Source organism: Mytilus galloprovincialis, chromosome 4, assembly GCF_965363235.1.
Source record: "Mytilus galloprovincialis chromosome 4, xbMytGall1.hap1.1, whole genome shotgun sequence".
Classification (NCBI taxonomy): Eukaryota; Metazoa; Mollusca; class Bivalvia; order Mytilida; family Mytilidae; genus Mytilus; species Mytilus galloprovincialis.
Genome location: NC_134841.1, coordinates 30030890 through 30050888, shown reverse-complemented (window position 1 = coordinate 30050888; position 19999 = coordinate 30030890). Strand labels below are relative to the sequence as shown.

Genomic DNA, 19999 nt, shown 5'->3' with positions numbered 1-19999 from the left:
TACTACAAAATGGGGGCGTTCATTAGAAGTCAAAAGTTCTGAAAGCACGATTTTCGGTAGGGGGCGTTAATTAGAAGAGGGGCTTTAAATAGAATAAATACGGTAGGTTACTCTAATAGCTAAGATGAATGATAGTTCATCATGTGCAATGATAATCATGTAACAACTATCCTGGTCTCAATCCAATAACTGTCAAGCGATCTGGTTATCATTTATATCAAAATCAGTAGCCCATCCAAAATTATTCAAAATGTTTCAACATCAGTCAGTCACACAGTACAGGTGAAACCTAATATACATTTTCCATTCTTAACAGGAAAATAATATTATTTCGTCTTTGATTTTATGTATAAAAAATTCCCAATTTGATGTTCAAGGGACCCATTTGAAGACACCTAGAATCATCCCTGCAATTTCTTGAGCTGAACTACTGTAAAATCTGAGATCTTGACATTTTGAGCATTTTTCCTCATGTCAGATTTTCCTATATGGTTTTTAAGTTATAACATAATTATTATTTTTTCTTCCTTTTGTTCTAATTATAGGCCATGTTTGTTGACCATAGAAATAAATAAAAAAAAACTTTAAAAGTAGATACACAAAAGATCCTTCACCCAAAGTGTGGTTGAAATTGGTTCAATAGTTTCAGAGAAAATTGCCTTTGAAAAGTTATGTTGAGTGCCTGATAAAGGATGCTTAGTGATTAGCAAAATTTCATACATCCTTTATTGAAAGGTGGGGAGGGGGAGGGGGGACGAACCTTTGACTATTGTTGTACTTTTTTCATTAATAACAGACATGTCTTAAATCCTTACCCGACAGATTCTTCTCCCTTATTTGTAGCTGTGATGTTAATCTGATCAGATAATACTCCTGTTAAACTTGAGTACATATCTAAAGCTGTATCCTAAAAGGAAGACACATTCAATCTTATCCACACACAATAAACATGTTCAATAAAAGATTATTATTTCAAAAATAAAACCTTGCTTCTTCTTCTGTTATTCAGTTAAACTATTTGCAAAAAGGCATTATGATAAAAGAAGAAGTTCAAACCAAAATATAAATTTGATGTTCACAAACAAATAATTAAGTCACAAAAGATCCATGTACCCATTACCATAGAATTCAACATCTAAAGTAGATATGACAGTATTTCAATCTGATCTGGACTTGGAGAGATTTATGTTGTAATGTATCTATTAATAAGTTACAGTACTACCTGTATCATCTTGCTCAGTTCTTTGTAAGATCCCATATAACTTCATATTGAAAAGAATTTGATATAATTTATACATTACTGTAAACATGTGACGAGTGAACCAACACCTTCTAACGGAAAAGCTGGTAGAGTAACCAAGATGGATACCGAAGTATGCTGCGGTTGTCTTAAAACCTCATGGAAATATAATATGTAGAGACAACAACATCTGGGTTACCGCAAGGTGATAGTTTTATTGAGTCGACATGTTTCGCCGCTAATGCGGCGTCATCAGGACAATATTACAGAGTTTACATGTTCATAAAGTGTATAAAATGCGGTTGTATTAATTATGACGTAAAAGAATAAAAGTGAAAGTGAAAATGTAAAAATAGTGTTCATAATGTAGCAAGAATAAAAGTTAAGTTTCTGGTGGTAATATTGTAGAAATGATGGAAGAGACAACAACATCTGGGTTAACGCAAGGTGATAGTTTACCATTCCCAGAATTGCGGCGATCATACACTTCACCTTTTACTAATTCAATGGAAGCAGTACCTCCCTCGGAGCGAAGCCAGTTGAATTGGTACGGGATGGCCAATGGGGTGTTGTCCAATTTGGAAATGAACTGACATTTTATGAGCCACTTCCATCATTTCTACAATATTACCACCAGAAACTTAACTTTTATTCTTGCTACATTATGAACACTATTTTTACATTTTCACTTTCACTTTTATTCTTTTACGTCATAATTAATACAACCGCATTTTATACACTTTATGAACATGTAAACTCTGTAATATTGTCCTGATGACGCCGCATTAGCGGCGAAACATGTCGACTCAATAAAACTATCACCTTGCGGTAACCCAGATGTTGTTGTCTCTACATATTATATTACTGTAAACAAACTAATTTTCACAAGTAGAGAAATTAATGCAAATATTTATAACTTGAATCTTTCTGTATTTGTACAATCTCGAAACTAAATAGCAGTGAAAAGGGGTAGTATTGGAAAAATGCGAAATAATGTATCCGTGAAAATAAGTTGGCTTACAGTATCAATGACCAGTGAATATTGCGACGAAGATTAAGACTAATATACTGTGACAAATGACACAATATTTGTCCAAAATCATAAATCTGGACTGGATTGCATGTGGCAGAACCTAGGTAGGTATACCTGAGTATAATCTGTCAATTCATCTGATATTGATGTAGCTGAATTCAGCACTCCAGCCACTAGATCTAGATCATCCAAACTTGTAACTGATACTTTTGTTAAACTGAAGACAATGACTTCTCTAATCTAAAACAAAATATCAGATTTTACATATTCATGGATGTATGTTTCTTGTTTTTGCATCATCTTTTACAATACACCTGCAAGGATTATATCTGTATTTGGGCACAGCTGTAAACTGCTTTCCTTAGAAAATATAAATATAAAAGAACAGAGTTCCATGCAATGTACTCTGCGTTGCACATATTTTATCTGGTCATTATCTTTTGGGAAATATCTTCACAGAAATGAAGGCTTCAGCACAATTAAATGCAATGCAATTTTAGATATAATGAATGAGGCATATTACCTTTCAAAGTTTTCAAAATATTTTATAGCCATTGATTTTTGAAACCACAAAGACATTGCTGATACCTTTGATGTAAATGTCCAACAATCTGTCAAAAATGGCACATGTGAGAGTGCTAACAATGGAATTTTCCATATAATTAATGTTTCCAAGGGGCAAAACTCTTTTAAAACTTATTGACAGGCACTGATTTTCAAAATTGTCTAAATACAATGCAAATATAAACCTATGACACAAGTTTTATTGAAATCCGACAAGAACTGTACAAGTAAGAGCACCAAGACCAGAAAGACAGATGCACAGCCTTCCAGTATTTCTATTGAAATAACACATTGCTTGGGGACAAACAAAATTTATGAATCATAAGCTTACCAAGATCAATATCATGAAAGGGTGTGCACAAGTTTCACTATGGTCTTTTGAAAAACAAGTCAGCAATATGATTAAAAAAATTCTAGAGTGTTCAAGTTTCATCAATTTTCATCGGTGCAACCAATCAAGCTGCATGAATATGATGAAGGTAATCATCGTTATGTTTATCCAGTTTATCCATGTTATATAAATCAAAGCACTGTAAGCGCTGTAGGTATTTAACCAAAAACCAAGGCAAACATAATAGACAACTTTTGAGTTCGATGCATTTCCGTCAAAAACTTTGATTTTAGTGAACATCATTCGTGCGTTTCGGGCATTGTTGCTTCAGTTTCAATGTTGAGTGAGTGGTTAGAAAACTATAAAGCTATATTGCATGAATTTTTCAGCAAATTGAATTCTCATATCTGTCTGTCAGCACTTTTGTCATTCGGGATGATTAAGTACCTACAGAACAAATATTATTTCTAGTTTATTCTGCACAATGACGATCACTAAGACACTTGACCAACGTTTAAAGTGCAGGGATACAGGCGATCCCCTCTATCTGGTAATTGCCGTCATAAAAGCGTGCACAATTGACAAGTTTTTTCCAGTGACAGACAAACTAGAAAGTGGTCTATTATGAAAACTGTGGCAATGTCCCTTCACACATTAAACATTCATATATTGTACATTTATGTTTATTTGATGAATTAATCATTAAGGCAAATAAATCACATTTTATCAAGGTTTTCAAAAGCAACGCATATATCAAGTATATTTTTTTCATGGACATGAGTCTGCAGTGGTACAAGTTCGCAATGATTGCAGTTGTTCTAGTTGACAGTTAACGTTGGTATTAGTTGACTGTTAGTAGTTCAAGTTGACTTTAGTACGAGCTTGTAAAAGTATGAATGGACTTGCTTCCCTGGAAAGAAAACTTAGTTTGTGTTCTACAGTACAAAAGTTATGAGACCCAAATCAGACAAATGTTTACTACTACATGTATCAAAGGTGAGGTCTGACCTGAAAAGACTACACGAAAGCTTAGTTTGGACATTTTTAGAACTTTCAAAATAATAACAGTTCCTTCAGCATGGAAATGACTATAATATATCTATACAAACTGATAGACTAATGTTGTCATAACATCATTAAAGTGGAGTTAAAGTTTTTAGGATTGTAAGTATGCTTTATTTTATCACCTTGCACTTTCACATTTTGACTAAACAATTTGTTCAATATTCTGACCAGTTGAACAATTTGGTTTAATAAAACAAATTGCAATTTGGTCAAAATTTTGAATGAGTTGCAATAAACAAGAAATAGTTTGTTACGAAGTCTCCCAAACAAAGCGCCCATAATTATTCATTCCCATGGTCGCCTGACATTGGGCAAAGTCTAGTACACATTGGTTAGGTCTAGCAAAGTGATATGCATATGTGAGGCCTATGAGATTGATCTTGTATGTCATTCAATCTTATTGAAAAGACAAACAGGAATGAATATGGTTTAGGAGTTGCTATCTCAATTTTTTACAAGTTCTCAAAACACACACAAGAGGGGTTGGGTGACCCCAGGGACGACCCCTATATTTCATTTGATTTTTTATATTGTCCCATACATGAATAAATATTGTTAAGGGGTGGGGATCTTGACCATTATCAAGTTTTCAACAAGGAGGGGGTGGAGTGACCCTAGGGACTTCCCCTATACAGTTAACTCTCGTTGTCTCGAACTCGGTTGACTCGAAATATCGGATGAGTCGAAGTTTGCACGTGGTCCCGAACTTTGTTCCATATAAATGTATGTAATTCGACTCCTGATGACTCGAAATTGGATGAGTCGAAATTTTGGTTGAGTCGAACTAAATTTACGATCCCAAGGTTAACAAAAGCATTAAAAATTCTTTATTTATCTTGAACTAATACACATATGTCAAAATATGACCTCCGGCATTTAAATGGATGGAAGAGTTAATCTGACAATACACGTGTAATTAAATTTCCAGTCACTGACCACTGTATTAATTTATGACATACTTTTCCACGAGTGTTTACCTAAGATTATCTTTTATAGAATTTTTATAAATAATTAGTGATGCATTGTTAATATTCATGAAAAAGTATTTAAAATGTTTACAAAACAATTAATTAGGATTTACACTAATGCGCTTGGGTGTGTATAAAGTAAGGATTATGACTTCCGTTTATGATCACCTAAAAACTACTCAATCGGCGTCTTTAATCTTGTTGTATTTTCTTTTGAAAAAAAAGAGTGAGATAAAACAAAATGAAGAGGAATCTAAATTTTCTAAAGTCTCTTGTATCCGAGAATAAAAAATTTTGTCAACTATAAAATCCTGAATAACGGAACTATCGATTGGAAATTATTCTCTCGGATAAAAGCCATAGGAAAAGGTTGTAACTGAAACAATTGAATAAGTAAAAATAATGTTATTATAATAAGGAAAGAACTTGACATACAAGTACATCGATCTGATACCAGAATATCGATCCCCTTCCCATATTCACCCGGATTTATTTTAGCTTTACCAAGCTAAGCAAGAGTTGTGTCCCTTGTTCTGTCAAACTTCCGGTTTTCGTTTGAGTCGAACTACGTGTATCTCGAAATATTTCTCTGGTCCGGCTGACTTCGAGATAACGAGAGTCGACTGTATTTCATTTGATTTGTTATATTGTCCAATACATGAGTATATATGGTTGAGGGGTGGGGATCTGATCTGTTTCCAAGTTATCAAACAGGAGGGGATAGGGTGACCCTAAGGACTCTCCCTATATTTCATTTGATTAGTTCTTTTGTTTCAAACATGAATATATATGGTTTAATTTAAAGGTGGGGATCTCGATTGTTTCCAAGTTCTCAAAAAGGAGGGGTGGGGTGACCGCAGGGAAACCCCTATATTTCATTTAATTTAGAGGTGAGGATTTCAACTGATTCCAAGTTGTCAAACAGGAGGGGTGGGCAGTGATGTCGTTAAAAGCCGGCAGCAGGCGATTTTCACAGGTTATTGTCCCTTCCCCGCCGGCTATTTTTGCACGAGTAAAAAAAAAATTAGATAAAAAAGATAATCAGATTATTAAAAAGTAATTGTTCCATTGAAATTATCGGGACAGCTTTAACGATTAAAGTCGCGATAAACTAGGATGTAAAATCAGTGTTTACCTTTGACTAAATATAGTTCACGTTAATGCAGTCCACTGATTGGTCGTCTATTTAAAGTTGGAAAGTATCGTATGTTTGCAAGGATAACAAGAAAGACGCTCCGATGGACATTATGAAGCCATCAAATACCCTGTTCAGTTTTGGCTTCTTGAGAACGAAGAAGTCAAAGAAGATGACAAAATATACCATGTTATGAAATAATATCAGTCAAATAAAAGAAAGTATAATATGTAATGTTGTTAAGAATCTGGAAAATAACACCTTTTGTAGTTCACATTTAAATCCCACGACCACGTGGTGTCCAGACAATGAAGGTCAATAAAGAAAGTAGAATATTGTCGACCACAAATTATTTAAAAAAATAACTTTAGTTCAAAAAGATTTTAGTTTACTACTTACTGAACAGTTTATAAATAAGAGAAAAAACAGAGGAGATAGCAATTGTATGACAATGCTGTTTGAAATACGTGTACAAGTCTATTGAGAAAAAAGGGGGTCATTTTTAAGTACGTAGTACACAAAATAAATCGACCAAGATATTTAATAAATTAGATTATTATAGAAATAAAATTAAATATTTCATCTATCATCTACATGTATTCAAGGAGAGAATTCCTTAGTTGTCTTTTAAAAAATTGTTATCCAAAGAAGAATAATAAATCCACAGTAGTATAGTAACAAGAGCGCACACGCTGAAATGTCTCGCCTTCTTTACTAATCATTGATATTATGTTGACAGTCCTAAATATAAAGCTTTATTACAACTGTCACATAAACTTAACATTAACCCAGAAAACTAAAAATTGACAAATGAACCATGAAAATGAGGTCAAGGTCAGATGAACCATGCCAGGCAGGTATGTACAGCTAACAATTCTTCCATACAACAAATATAGTTGACCTATTGCTTATATATAGATAGTTTAAAAAAAACAGACCATGAAAGCACAAAAACTGAACACTGAGCAATGAACTGTGAAATGAGGTCAAATTCAAATTAAATCTGAGCGACTGACATATAGATCATAAAATATTTTCATACACCAAATATAGTTGACTTATTGCATATAGTATAAGATAAAAAGACCGAAACTCAAAAACTTAACTTTGACCACTGAACCATGAAAATGAGGACAAGGTCAGATGACACCTGCCAGTTGGGCATGTAGACCTTACAGTCCTTCCATACACTGAGTATACTAGACATATTGCTGATAGTATCTGAAATATGGACTTGACCATTGAAACTTAACCTTGTTCACTGATCCATGAAATGAGGTCGATGTCAAGTGAAAACTTTCTGACGGACATGAGGACCTTGCAAGGTACGCACACACCAAATATATTTATCCTATTACTTTTAATAAGAGAGAATTTAACATTACAAAAAATCTTAACTTCTTTTTCAAGTAGTCACTGAACCATAAACTAGAGGCTCTCAAGAGCCTGTGTCGCTCACCTGTTACTGTATTTACTGATGTCGGCCATCTTGGTTGGTAGGCGTAGTTATTAGACACTTTTTTTAAATAGATACCCTAGTAATGATTGTGGCCAAGTTTGGTTAAATTTGGCCCATAGTTTTAGAAAAGAAGATTTTTGTACAAGTTACAAAAATGACGAAAAGTTGTTCAATATTGACTATAAAGGGCAATAACTCCATAAGGGGTTCTCTAACAATTTTGATCATGTTGACTTATTTGTAGATCTTACTTTGCTGAACATTATTGCTGTTTACAGTTTATCTCTATCTGTAATAGTATTCAAGATAATAACCAACTAGAGGCTCTCAAGAGCCTGTGTCGCTCACCTTGGTTTATGTGCATATTAAACAAAGGAAACAGATGGATTCATCAAAAAATTGTGTTTTGGTGATGGTGATGTGTTTGAAGATCAAACTTTACTGATCATTCTTGTTACTTACAATTTTCTGTATCTGTAATGAACTTTGCCCTTTAGTTACAGAGAAAAACACTTTGTAAAAACTTACCAAAATTTACCAAATTAATGAAAATTGTTAAAAAATGACTATAAAGGGCAATAACTCCTTAAGGGGTCAACTGACCATTTTGGTAATGTTGATTTATTTGTAGATCTTAATTTGCTGAACATTATTGCTGTTTACAATATGTCTCTATCTATAATAGTATTCAAGATAATAACCAAAAACGGCTAAATTTCTTTAAAAATTACAAATTGGGGGGGCAGCAACCCAACAACCAGTTGTTCAATTCATCCGAAAATTTCAGGGCAGATAGATATTTACTAGATAATCAAGTTTACCCCTGTAAGATTTGCTTTAAATGCTTTGGTTTCAGAGTTATAAGCCAAAATCTACATTTTACCCCTATGTTCTATTTTTAGCCATGGCCGCCATCTTGGTTGGTTGGCATGGGTCACCGCACACATCTCTATTTATAATAAAATTCAAGATAATAACCAAAAACAGTAAAATTTCCTTAAAATTACCAATTTAAGGGCAGCAACCCAACAACTGGTTGTCCTATTCATCTGAAAATTTCAGGGCAGATAGATCTTGACCTAATAGATTATTTTACCCCAATGTCAGATTTGCTCTAAATGCTTTGGTTTTTGAGTTATAAGCCATAAACTGCATTTTACCCCTATGTTCTATTTTTAGCCATGGCGGCCATCTTGGTTGGTTTGCCGGACACGCCACACATTTTTTAAACTAGATACCCTAATGATGATTGTGGCCAAGTTTGGTTTAATTTGGCCCAGTAGTTTCAGAGGAGAAGATTTTTGTAAAAGTTAACGACGAACGCCAAGTGATGAGAAAAGCTCACTTGGCCCTTTGGGCTAGGTGAGCTAAAAGAGGTCAAGGACATTGGACATGTGACTGACGAAAACTTTGTTACGTGAGGCATCTATATACAAAGTATGAAGCATCCAGGTTATCCACCTTCTGAAGTATGAAGCTTATTAGAAGTTAGCTAAAGCCACCGCAGTAGCCGCCGGATCACTATCCCTATGTCGAGCTTTCTGTGACAAAAGTCGCAGGCTCAACAAAAACTAGAATATGAATAAAACAAGAGTGCACACGCTGAAATGTCTCGCCTTCTTTACTAATCATTGATATTATGTTGATAGCCCTAAGTATAAAGCTTTATTACAACTGTCTCATAAACTTAACATTAACCAATATAACTAAACAAAGACCAATGAACCATGAAAATGAGGTCAAGGTCAGATGAACCATGCCAGGCAGACATGTACAGCTAACAATGCTTCTATACAATATATATAGTTGACCTATTACTTATAGTTTAAGAAAAATAGACCAAAACACAAAAAATTAACACTGTGCAATGAACCGTGAAAATGAGGTCATGGTCAAAAGAAACCTGCGCTACTGACATAAAGATCATAAAATATTTCCATACACCAAATATAGTTGACCTATGGCATATAGTATTAGATAAATAGACCAAAACTCAAAAACTTAACTTTGACCACTGAACCATGAAAATGAGGTCAAGGTCACATGACATCTGCCCGCTAGACATGTACACCTTACAATCATTCCATACAACAAATATAGCAGACCTATTGCATATAGTATGAAAAAAAACAGACCAAAACACAAAAATTTAACTATAACCACTGAACCATGAAAATGAGGTCAAGGTCACATGACATCTGCCCGCTAGACATGTACACCTTACAATCATTCCATACAACAAATACAGTAGACCTATTGCATATAGTATGAAAAAAACAGACCAAAACACAAAAATTTAACTATAACCACTGAACCATGAAAATGAGGTCAAGGTCAGATGACACCTGCCAGTTGGACATGTACACCTTACAGTCCTTCCATACACCGAATATACAAGCCCTATTGCTTATAGTATCTGAGATACGGACTTGACCACCAAAACTTAACCTTGTTCACTGATCCATGAAATGAGGTCGAGGTCAAGTGAAAACTGTCTGACAGACATGAGGACCTTGCAAGGTACGCACATATCAAATATAGTTATCCTATTACTTATAATAAGAGAGAATTCAACATTACAAAAAATCTGAACTTTTTTTTCAAGTGGTCACTGAACCATGAAAATGAGGTCAAGGACATTGGACATGTGACTGACGGAAACTTCGTAACATGAGGCATCTATATACAAAGTATGAAGCATCCAGGTCTTCCACCTTCTAAAATATAAAGCTTTTAAGAAGTTAGCTAACACCGCCGCCGCCGCCGGATCACTATCCCTATGTCGAGCTTTCTGCAACAAAAGTTGCAGGCTCGACAATAAAACCAAAGTTCTAACCCAGGTGCTATCATTTGTTTAAATTTGATGAAAAAAGCTTCGGTCAAAATTTTGTAAAACTCCATGAACATTTCACAAATCTATACAAGTAATTTGATATTCAAACATTGACTTAAAACTTGTATGTTGACCGAAATCTACATGTAGGTTTATTTATGACTAAACTATGGAAAAATCAAATCTCAATTTGACTCTTAATGGTGTCTCTTGATTATAAAGAAGCTCTCAAAAGGGCATCCTCAAATTCCTAAGATTGAAAAAGGTTATTGATGATTTTACATTATACTGTGGATTCATTATCGTTTGTTAGATACTTATTTTGGTGGGTTCTGTGGGTACAGGAGAACCACTAATTCAAATGTCCAACGAATTATATATGTCCTATTGGCTTAGTATGCAGAGATTGGCAGAACCTGAAAATCCAATATCCACAAGAAATGTAAGTTTCCTCAATTCGAGAAAATTGATACCCATGACAATAAATCAATCTACAGTACTGAGTAGGCTGGATCTAACAGTATACTCTTAAAAAATTCAGTCCATTTATCTGTAAAATATGGAAATAAACTTTCAGTTGCAGGGGCATAAAAATATAAGTTGTATAATTACCTGTTTACTTTCTTCCCCACTTGATTTGTTGACATTATCATTCAATGATGACGCCACACCTCCTAAGATGTTAACAGCACCTGTAAGTTAATAGTATATTGTTTATCATTTTTGAATTATTATCGTCAATAGTTTAGTTTAAACATATTTATTTTATATAGTGGATTGGGAAAAAAGTTTTGCAATCATATTAATCCCTTTCCACTTTACGGGTGATATCGTCAATAAATATGAACCTGCTAAGTCAATTACAATACTGTAATTGTATGTTTTATGGCGTATTGGAATTTAAATCATCATTCCTCACAAATTTACAGCATCTAATATTTGGAGATAACATTTTGCATTTGAAAACTTGCAGGAACAGATTGGCTGTTTAATGGCCACCTGTGGAGTAAATGGATATGTTGACCATTAATTTTATAACAGATGGCCACATACCTTAGAGTACCCTACTATTTTCTGTATTCAAAAACCATTGAAAGAAAACAATATGAGATCATATATTTGATCAGTAGCACTAATAATATAAATTCAAGTTATTTTGCAAATACTTCTTAAAAGAATAACTCTTTTCATAACGGTGCACCTCCAACTGGACTGCCATTTTTAAAAACATGCAAAATGCCAAATATTGAATCCAGTTGTCTGCTCTTTGGTTGTTAAAGTTGTTGTCTCTTTGATATATTCCCATTTCCATATTTTACATATGTCTTGATTTAACCTAATTTACTTTAAGAATGGGAATACATGTGTATTACTTTTACCATGGAATTTTAAACCTATACCTGAAAATATTTGAATATGTTTTCAATGAACATACTTGAATAGTCTCCATTGTCCATGAGGTTATTGATAACACTGTCATTAGAATTTACATCACTGCCAATCAGATCTGTGATTACATCTTTCACATCACCACTGGTATACATATTCATTGGAAAAACCTACAAAGAGAACCAATCAGATAAGTTATTACATCTTTCACATCACCACTGGCATACATATTCATTGATAAAAACTACAAAGAGAGCCAATCAAATCAGTTATTACATATTTCACATCACCACTGGTATGCATATTCATTGGAAAAACCTACAAAGATAGCCAATCAGATCAGTTATTACATATTTCACATCACCACTGGTATGCATATTCATTGGAAAAACCTACAAAGATAGCCAATCAGATCAGTTATTACATATTTCACATCACCACTCTTGGAACTAGAGGCTCTAAAGAGCCTGTGTCGCTCACCTTGCAGTGATTTTCCTGGTGTTTAGGGGAAGGGTCCTGGGGCCCATGCAATTGGGAAAAAAATTATGGTTTGGGAAAAATATGATTGGTCTTTACGACGGCGGGCATACGGCTTACGGCCTCGCTAGGGGGGTTTGGGGGCATGCCCCCCCAAGAATATTTTGAAAATTAGGTGCAAAATCCTGCATTCTGAGAAGGATTAACTGCATGAATTGCCTACAAAATAAGCTATCTTTTTAAGGAAAAGGATTAAAAATAAAAGTTGAATGTGTCTGAGGACACATTTGCATGCACTCTAGCTTTGTAACTTTACTCTTGAAAGGTAAAATTCAACCTATCCTTTCTGATTCTATTTATAATGATGAGAATCTATAGAAATTCTAAAAAGACACATTTGAAATCTGAAGCATTTATTTTTTAGTTTTATTTAAAATTCCAAGTTTTCCTTCATGTTTATTTTTAAACATGTCAACTAGTTGTTCCAGTTCTGTATCTGAGAGTCGGTCTTTTCCTTCTTTCACTTGTTTCATCAGAAGGAAGTAGAAACGACTTTTTGAATCCAAAAGCTTCCAGCTTCCGGCATTTACTACCGTCCGCCGCCTTTAGCTTCTTTGTGTAATATTTGGAATTATGAGACATGATCTACGTTCATTTTGTTTACATTATGTCTCATTTTTTTGCTTTGTCATTGAATTATTCATTCGGATGTTTCAAGCGCAAACGTGACCAGAATCTCGTAGATTGCAATGCAATCCAAAAAAGATTGCAAACCAATCATCGTCTTAAGTGAACGATAATGATAACTCCCGAAATACCCCGAACGCTCAGAGATTTGTCAACAAAATAATACACGATACGGAGATACGACAATAACAAAATCTTGCGACGATGTCCATATACGATTGGGAATTTTAGAGCTGAAAATTGGGAAAAAAAGAGCATATTTCTCTTTGGGAATGGGGCCGAAATTCGGCCCCAAAATGAGGGTTGGAAAATCACTGCCTTGGTCTATGTGAATATTAAACAATGGACACAGATGGATTCATGACAAAATTGTGTTTTGGTGATGGTGATGTGTTTGTAGATCTTACTTTACTTAACATTCTTGCTGCTTACAATTATCTCTATCTATAACAGTACTTTCTGTGGAAAATGTTATTGAAAATCTTCAAATTTTAAGAAAATTGTTAAAAATTGACTATGAAGGGCAATAACTCCTTAGGGGGTCAGTTGACTATTTTGGTCATAGTGACTTATTTTTAGTTCTTACTTTGCTGTACATTATTGCTGTTTACAGTTTATCTCTATCTATAATAATATTCAAGATAACAAAAAAAACAGCAAAATTTCCTCAAAATTACCAATTCAGGGGCAGCAACCTAACAACCAATTATCCGATTCATCTGAAAATTCCAGGGCAGATAGATCGTGACCTGATCAACAATTTTACTTCCTGTCAGATTTGCTCTAAATGCTTTGGTTTTTGAGTTATAAGCCAAAAACTGCATTTTACCCCGATGTTCTATTTTTAGCCATGGCGGCCATCTGTGTTGGTTGGCCGGGTCACCGGACACATTTTTTAAACTACATACCCCAATGATAATTATGGCCACGTTTGGTTAAATTTGGCCCAGTAGTTTCAGAGAAGAAGATTTTTCTAAAAGATTACTAAGATTTACGAACTAGAGGCTCTAAAGAGCCTGTGTCGCTCACCTTGGTCTATGTGAATATTAAACAAAGGAAGCAGATGGATTCATGACAAAATTGTGTTTTGGTGATGGTGATGTGTTTGTACATCTTACTTTACTGAACATTCTTGCTGCTTACAATTATCTCTATCTATAATGAACTTGGCCCAGTAGTTTCAGAGGAGAAGATTTTTGTAAAAGATAACTAAGATTTACGAAAAATGGTTAAAAATTGACTATAAAGGGCAATAACTCCTAACTGACCATTTCGGTCATGTTGACTTATTTGTAGATCTTACTTTGCCGACATTTATTGCTTTCTACAGTTTATCTCTATCTATAAAAATATTCAAGATAATAACCAAAAACAGCAAAATTTCCTTAAAATTACCAATTCAGGGGCAGCAACCCAACAACGGGTTGTCCGATTCATCTGAAAATTTCAGGGCAGATAGATCTTGACCTGATAAACAATTTTACTTCATGTAAGATTTACTTTAAATGTTTTGGTTTTGAGTTATATGCCAAAAACTGAATTTTACCCCTATGTTCTAATTTTAGCTGTGGCAGCCATCTTGGTTGGTTGGCCGGGTCACACATTTTTTAAACTAGATATCCAAATGATGATTGTGGCCAAGTTTGGTTTAATTTGGCCCAGTAGTTTCAGAGGAGAAGATTTTTGTAAAAGATTACTAAGATTTACAAAAAATGCTTAAAAATTGACTATAAAGGGCAATAACTCCTAAAGGGGTCAACTGACCATTTCAGTCATGTTGACTTATTTGTAAATCTTACTTTGCTGAACATTATTGCTGTTTACAGTTTATCTCTATCTATAATAATATTCAAGATAATAACCAAAAACAGCAAAATTTCCTTAAAATTACCGATTCAGGGGCAGCAACCCAACAACAGGTTGTCCGATTCATCTGAAAATTTCAGGGCAGATAGATCTTGACCTGATAAACAATTTTACCCGTGTCAGATTTGCTCTAAATGTTTTGGTTTTTGAGTTATAAGCCAAAAACTGAATTTTACCCCTATTCTATTTTTAGCTGTGGCGGCCATCTTGGTTTGTTGGCCGGGTCACGCCACACATTTTTTAAACTATCTATCCCAATGATGATTGTGGCCAAGTTTGGTTTAATTTGGCCCAGTAGTTTCAGAGGAGAAGATTTTTGTAAAAGATTACTAAGATTTACGAAAAATGGTTAAAAATTGACTATAAAGGGCAATAACTCCTAAAGGGGTCAACTGACCATTTCGGTCATGTTGACTTATTTGTAAATCTTACTTTGCTGAACATTATTGCTGTTTACAGTTTATCTCTATCTATAATAATATTCAAAATAATAACCAAAAACAGCAAAAATTCCCTAAAATTACCAATTCAGGGGCAGCAACCCAACAACGAGTTGTTGGATTCATCTGAAAATTTGAGGGCAGATAGATCTTGACCTGATAAACAATTTTACCCCATGTCAGATTTGCTCTAAATGCTTTGGTTTTTGAGTTATAAGCCAAAAACTGCATTTTACCCTTATGTTCTATTTTTAGCCATGGCGGCCATCTTGGTTGGTTGGCGGGGTCATCCCACACATTTTTTAAACTAGATACCCCAATGATGATTGTGGCCAAGTTTGGTTTAATTTGGCCCAGTAGTTTCAGAGGAGAAGATTTTTGTAAAAGTTAACGACGACGGACGACGACGACGACGGACGACGGACGACGGACGACGGACGACGGACGCCAAGTGATGGGAAAAGCTCACTTGGCCCTTCGGGCCAGGTGAGCTAAAAATGGTTAAAAATTGACTATAAAGGGCAATAACTCCTAAAGTGGTCAACTGACCATTTTGGTCATGTTGACTTATTTGTAGATCTTACTTTGCTGAACATTTTTGCATGTCTACAGTTTATCTCTATCTATAATAATATTCAAGATAATAACCAAAAACAGCAAAATTTCCTTAAAATTATCAATTCAGGGGCAGCAACCCAACAACGGGTTGTTCAATTCATCTGAAAATTTCAAGGCAGATAGATCTTGACCTGATGAACAATTTTACTCCTGTCAGATTTGCTCTAAATGCTTTGGTTTTTGAATTATAAGCCAAAAACTGCATTTTACCCCTATGTTCTATTTTTAGCCATGGCGGCCATCTTGGTTGGTTGGCCGGGTCACTCCACACATTTTTTAAACAAGATACCCCAATGATGATTGTGGCCAAGTTTGGATTAATTTGTCCCAGTAGTTTCAGAGGAGAAGATTTTTGTAAAAGATAACTAAGATTTACGAAAAATGGTTAAAAATGGTCTAAAAAGGGCAATAACTCCTAAAGGGGTCAACTGACCATTTCGGTCACCATGACTTATTTGTAAATCTTACTTTGCTGAACATTATTGCTGTTTACAGTTTATCTCTATCTATAATAATATTCAAGATAATAACCAAAAACAGCAAAATTTCCTTAAAATTATCAATTCAGGGGCAGCAACCCAACAACGGGTTGTCCGATTCATCTGAAAATTTCAGGGCAGATAGATCTTGACCTGATAAACAATTTCACCCCATGTCAGATTTGCTCTAAATGCTTTGGTTTTTGAGTTATAAGCCAAAAACTGCATTTTACCCCTATGTTCTATTTTTAGCCATGGCGGCCATCTTGGAAGGTTGGTCGGGTCACGCCACACATTTTTTAAACTAAATACCCCAATGATGATTGTGGCCAAGTTTGGTTTAATTTGGCCCAGTAGTTTCAGAGGAGAAGATTTTTGTAAAAGTTAACGACGACGGACGATGACGACGGACGACAGACGCCGGACGCAAAGTGATGGGAAAAGCTCACTTGGCCCTTCGGACCAGGTGAGCTAAAAAACTACAAAGTATGTCTATCGTCGAAATTCAATAATCTATAATCCTAAACAAGATGCTCTCAAGAGTCTGTGTTGCTCACCTGTGTCTACTATTCTTTTGGAAATCATGTAAATTAAGGTTAAAATCAGAATTAATAGAATTAGTCACTATTTAGATTATTACATACTATAGATTTATATTAGATATTATATATTTTTTTAGATACTATAGTAATATTTAAGATAATAAACAAAATCTGCAAAATTAACTTAAAAATACCAATTCAGGGGCAGCAACCAAACAACAGTTTGCCCTAAGTTCTATTTTTAGCAATGTCAGCCATGTTGGTTCACAATGGGTTATCAAACATTTTTTAAACTAAATACCCTACGGATGATTGTGGCCAAGTTTTGTTTAATTTGTCTCAGTATTTTTTGAGAAGATTTTTGTAAAAGATTATCAAAATTTATGAAAAATTGTTAAAAATTTACTATAAAGGGCAATAACTCCTTAAGGGGTCAATTGACTTTTTTTTTGTATGTGACTTATTTGTAGTTCTTACTTTGCAGAACATTATTGCTGTTTACAATTTATTTCTATCTATAGTATTCAAGATAATAAGCAAAAACTGCATTATATCCTTAAAATTACCAATCCAGGGGCAGCAACCCAACAACAAATTGTCCGATTCTTCTGAAAATTTCAGAACAGAGAAGTCTCAACATGTTAATTATTTTTCCACTTGAAAGATATGCTCTAAATGCTGGCCTTTAGTTTCACTTTCAGAGATATAAACCAAAAACTGCATTTTACCCCAATGTTTATTTTTAGCCATCTTGGTTGGCCGACTAGATCATCAGACACTTTTTTATACTAGATACAAACTCAACTAGAGGCTCTTAAGAGCTTGTGTCGCTCACCTTGGTCTTTGTGCATATTAAACAAAGGAAACAGATGGATTCATAACAAAATTGTGTTTTGGTGATGGTGATGTGTTTGTAGATCATACTTTACTGATAATTCTTGCTACTTACAATTTTCCCTATCTGTAATGAACTTTAGTTACAGTGGAAAACATTTTGTAAAAACTTAACCAAATCAATGAAAATTGTTAAAAATTGACTATAAAGGGCAATAACTCCTTAAGGGGTCAACTGACCATTTTGGTCATGTTGATTTATTTGTAGATCTTAATTTGCTGAACATTATAGCTGTTTACAGTTTATCTCTATCTATAATAGTATTCAAGATAATAACCAAAAACAGCTAAATTTCTTTAAAAATTACCAATTGGGGAGCAGCAACCCAACAACCAGTTGTTTAATTCATCTAAAAATTTCAGGGCAGATAGATTTTTACTAGATAAACAAGTTAACCCCTTGTAAGATTTGCTTTAAATGCTTTGGTTTCAGAGTTATAAGCCAAAATCTACATTTTACCCCTATGTTCTATTTTTAGTCATGGTGGCCATCTTGGTTGGTTGGCCGGGTCACAGCACACATTTTTTAAACTAGATACCCTAATAATGATTGTGGCTAAGTTTGGTTAAATTTGGTCCAATGGTTTCAGAGGAGAAGATTTTTGTAAAAGATTACAAAATTTTACGAAAAATTGGTAAAAAATGACTATTAAGGGCAATAACTCGTTAAGGGGTCAACTGACCATTTTGATCATTTGACTTATTTGTAGATCTTACTTTGCTGAACATTATTGCTGTTTACAGTTTATCTCTATCTATAATAATTTTCAAGATAATAACCGAAAACGGACAATTTTTAAAAAAATTACCAATTCAGGGGCAGCAACCCAACAACCCATTGTCCGATTCATCTGAAAATTTCAGGGCAGATAGAACTGGACTTAATAAACAATTTTACCCCATCATGTCAGATTTGCTCTTAATGCTCTGGTTTCAGAGTTATAAGCCAAAATATACATTTTACCCCTATTTTCTATTTTTAACCATGACAGACATCTTGGTTGGTTTGGCGGGTCACCAGACACAATTTTTAAACTAGATACCCCAATGATGATTGTGGTCAAGTTTGGTTAAATTTGGCCCAGTGGTTTCAGAGGAGAAGATTTTTGTAAAAGTTAACGACGACGGACGACGACAGACGCCAAGTGATGAGAAAAGCTCACTTGGCCCTTTGGGCCAGGTGAGCTAAAAAAATGATTGTGACCAAATTTGGTAAAATTTGGGACAACAGTTTCAGAGGAGAAGATTTTTGTAAAAGTTAGAGACAACAACGGACGCCAAGTGATGAGAATCTTGAGTGAAAAATTGACAGAATTCTGTCCTTTTTAAACATAAAAAAAGTTTATATCTGTGCTTAAATATCAATCTCTGTTCTGATCTTTACATTCTTCATTCAAAAAAATATACAAGGACAAAATAAAATATGTTGATTTATAACTTTTTCTGTTTTATAGTACTACCTTTACTTCTAGATCTGTACATTTACCAACTACCTCCAAGCCATGCTCCCTGTCTACTGATATACTTATATTATATGTATAATTCTCATTCTCATATCCAGCGTGCAGGTAAAGGAAAGTCATGTTAGGTGAATGACCTAAATAAATCATATCGTGTTTACCTGAAAAACAAAGAAATATTACATTAATAAATCATGTTGTGTTTACCTGCAAAAATAAAGCAATGTTACCTAAATAAATCATGTGTTTACCTGAAAAATAGAGCAATGTTACCTTAATAAATCATATTGTGTTTACCTGAAAAATAAAGCAATATATAATAAACTTGGCCCTTTAGTTACAGAGGAAAATATTTTGTAAAAATTGACTATAAAGGGCAATAACTCCTTAAGGGGTCAACTGACCATTTTGGTCATGTTAACTTATTTGTAGATCTTACTTTGCTGAACATTATTGCTATTTACAGTTTATCTCTATCTATAATAGTATTCAAGATAATAACCAAAAACAGCTAAATTT

The 19999-nt window shown here is 34.2% G+C and overlaps 1 protein-coding gene across 1 annotated transcript in view; it reads right to left on the bottom strand.

Annotated features, from left to right (window-relative positions):
- Positions 1 to 19999, bottom strand: part of LOC143071837 (polycystin-1-like protein 2) — a 76463-nt gene that overhangs the window by 18659 nt on the left and 37805 nt on the right. The window contains exons 6-10 of the mRNA XM_076246441.1: positions 19481 to 19641; positions 12064 to 12187; positions 11241 to 11320; positions 2388 to 2513; positions 816 to 907 (exon numbers count right to left, since the gene is read on the bottom strand). Coding sequence (XP_076102556.1) covers positions 816 to 907; positions 2388 to 2513; positions 11241 to 11320; positions 12064 to 12187; positions 19481 to 19641 — 583 coding nt within the window. The remainder of the gene's footprint in view (positions 1 to 815; positions 908 to 2387; positions 2514 to 11240; positions 11321 to 12063; positions 12188 to 19480; positions 19642 to 19999) is intronic.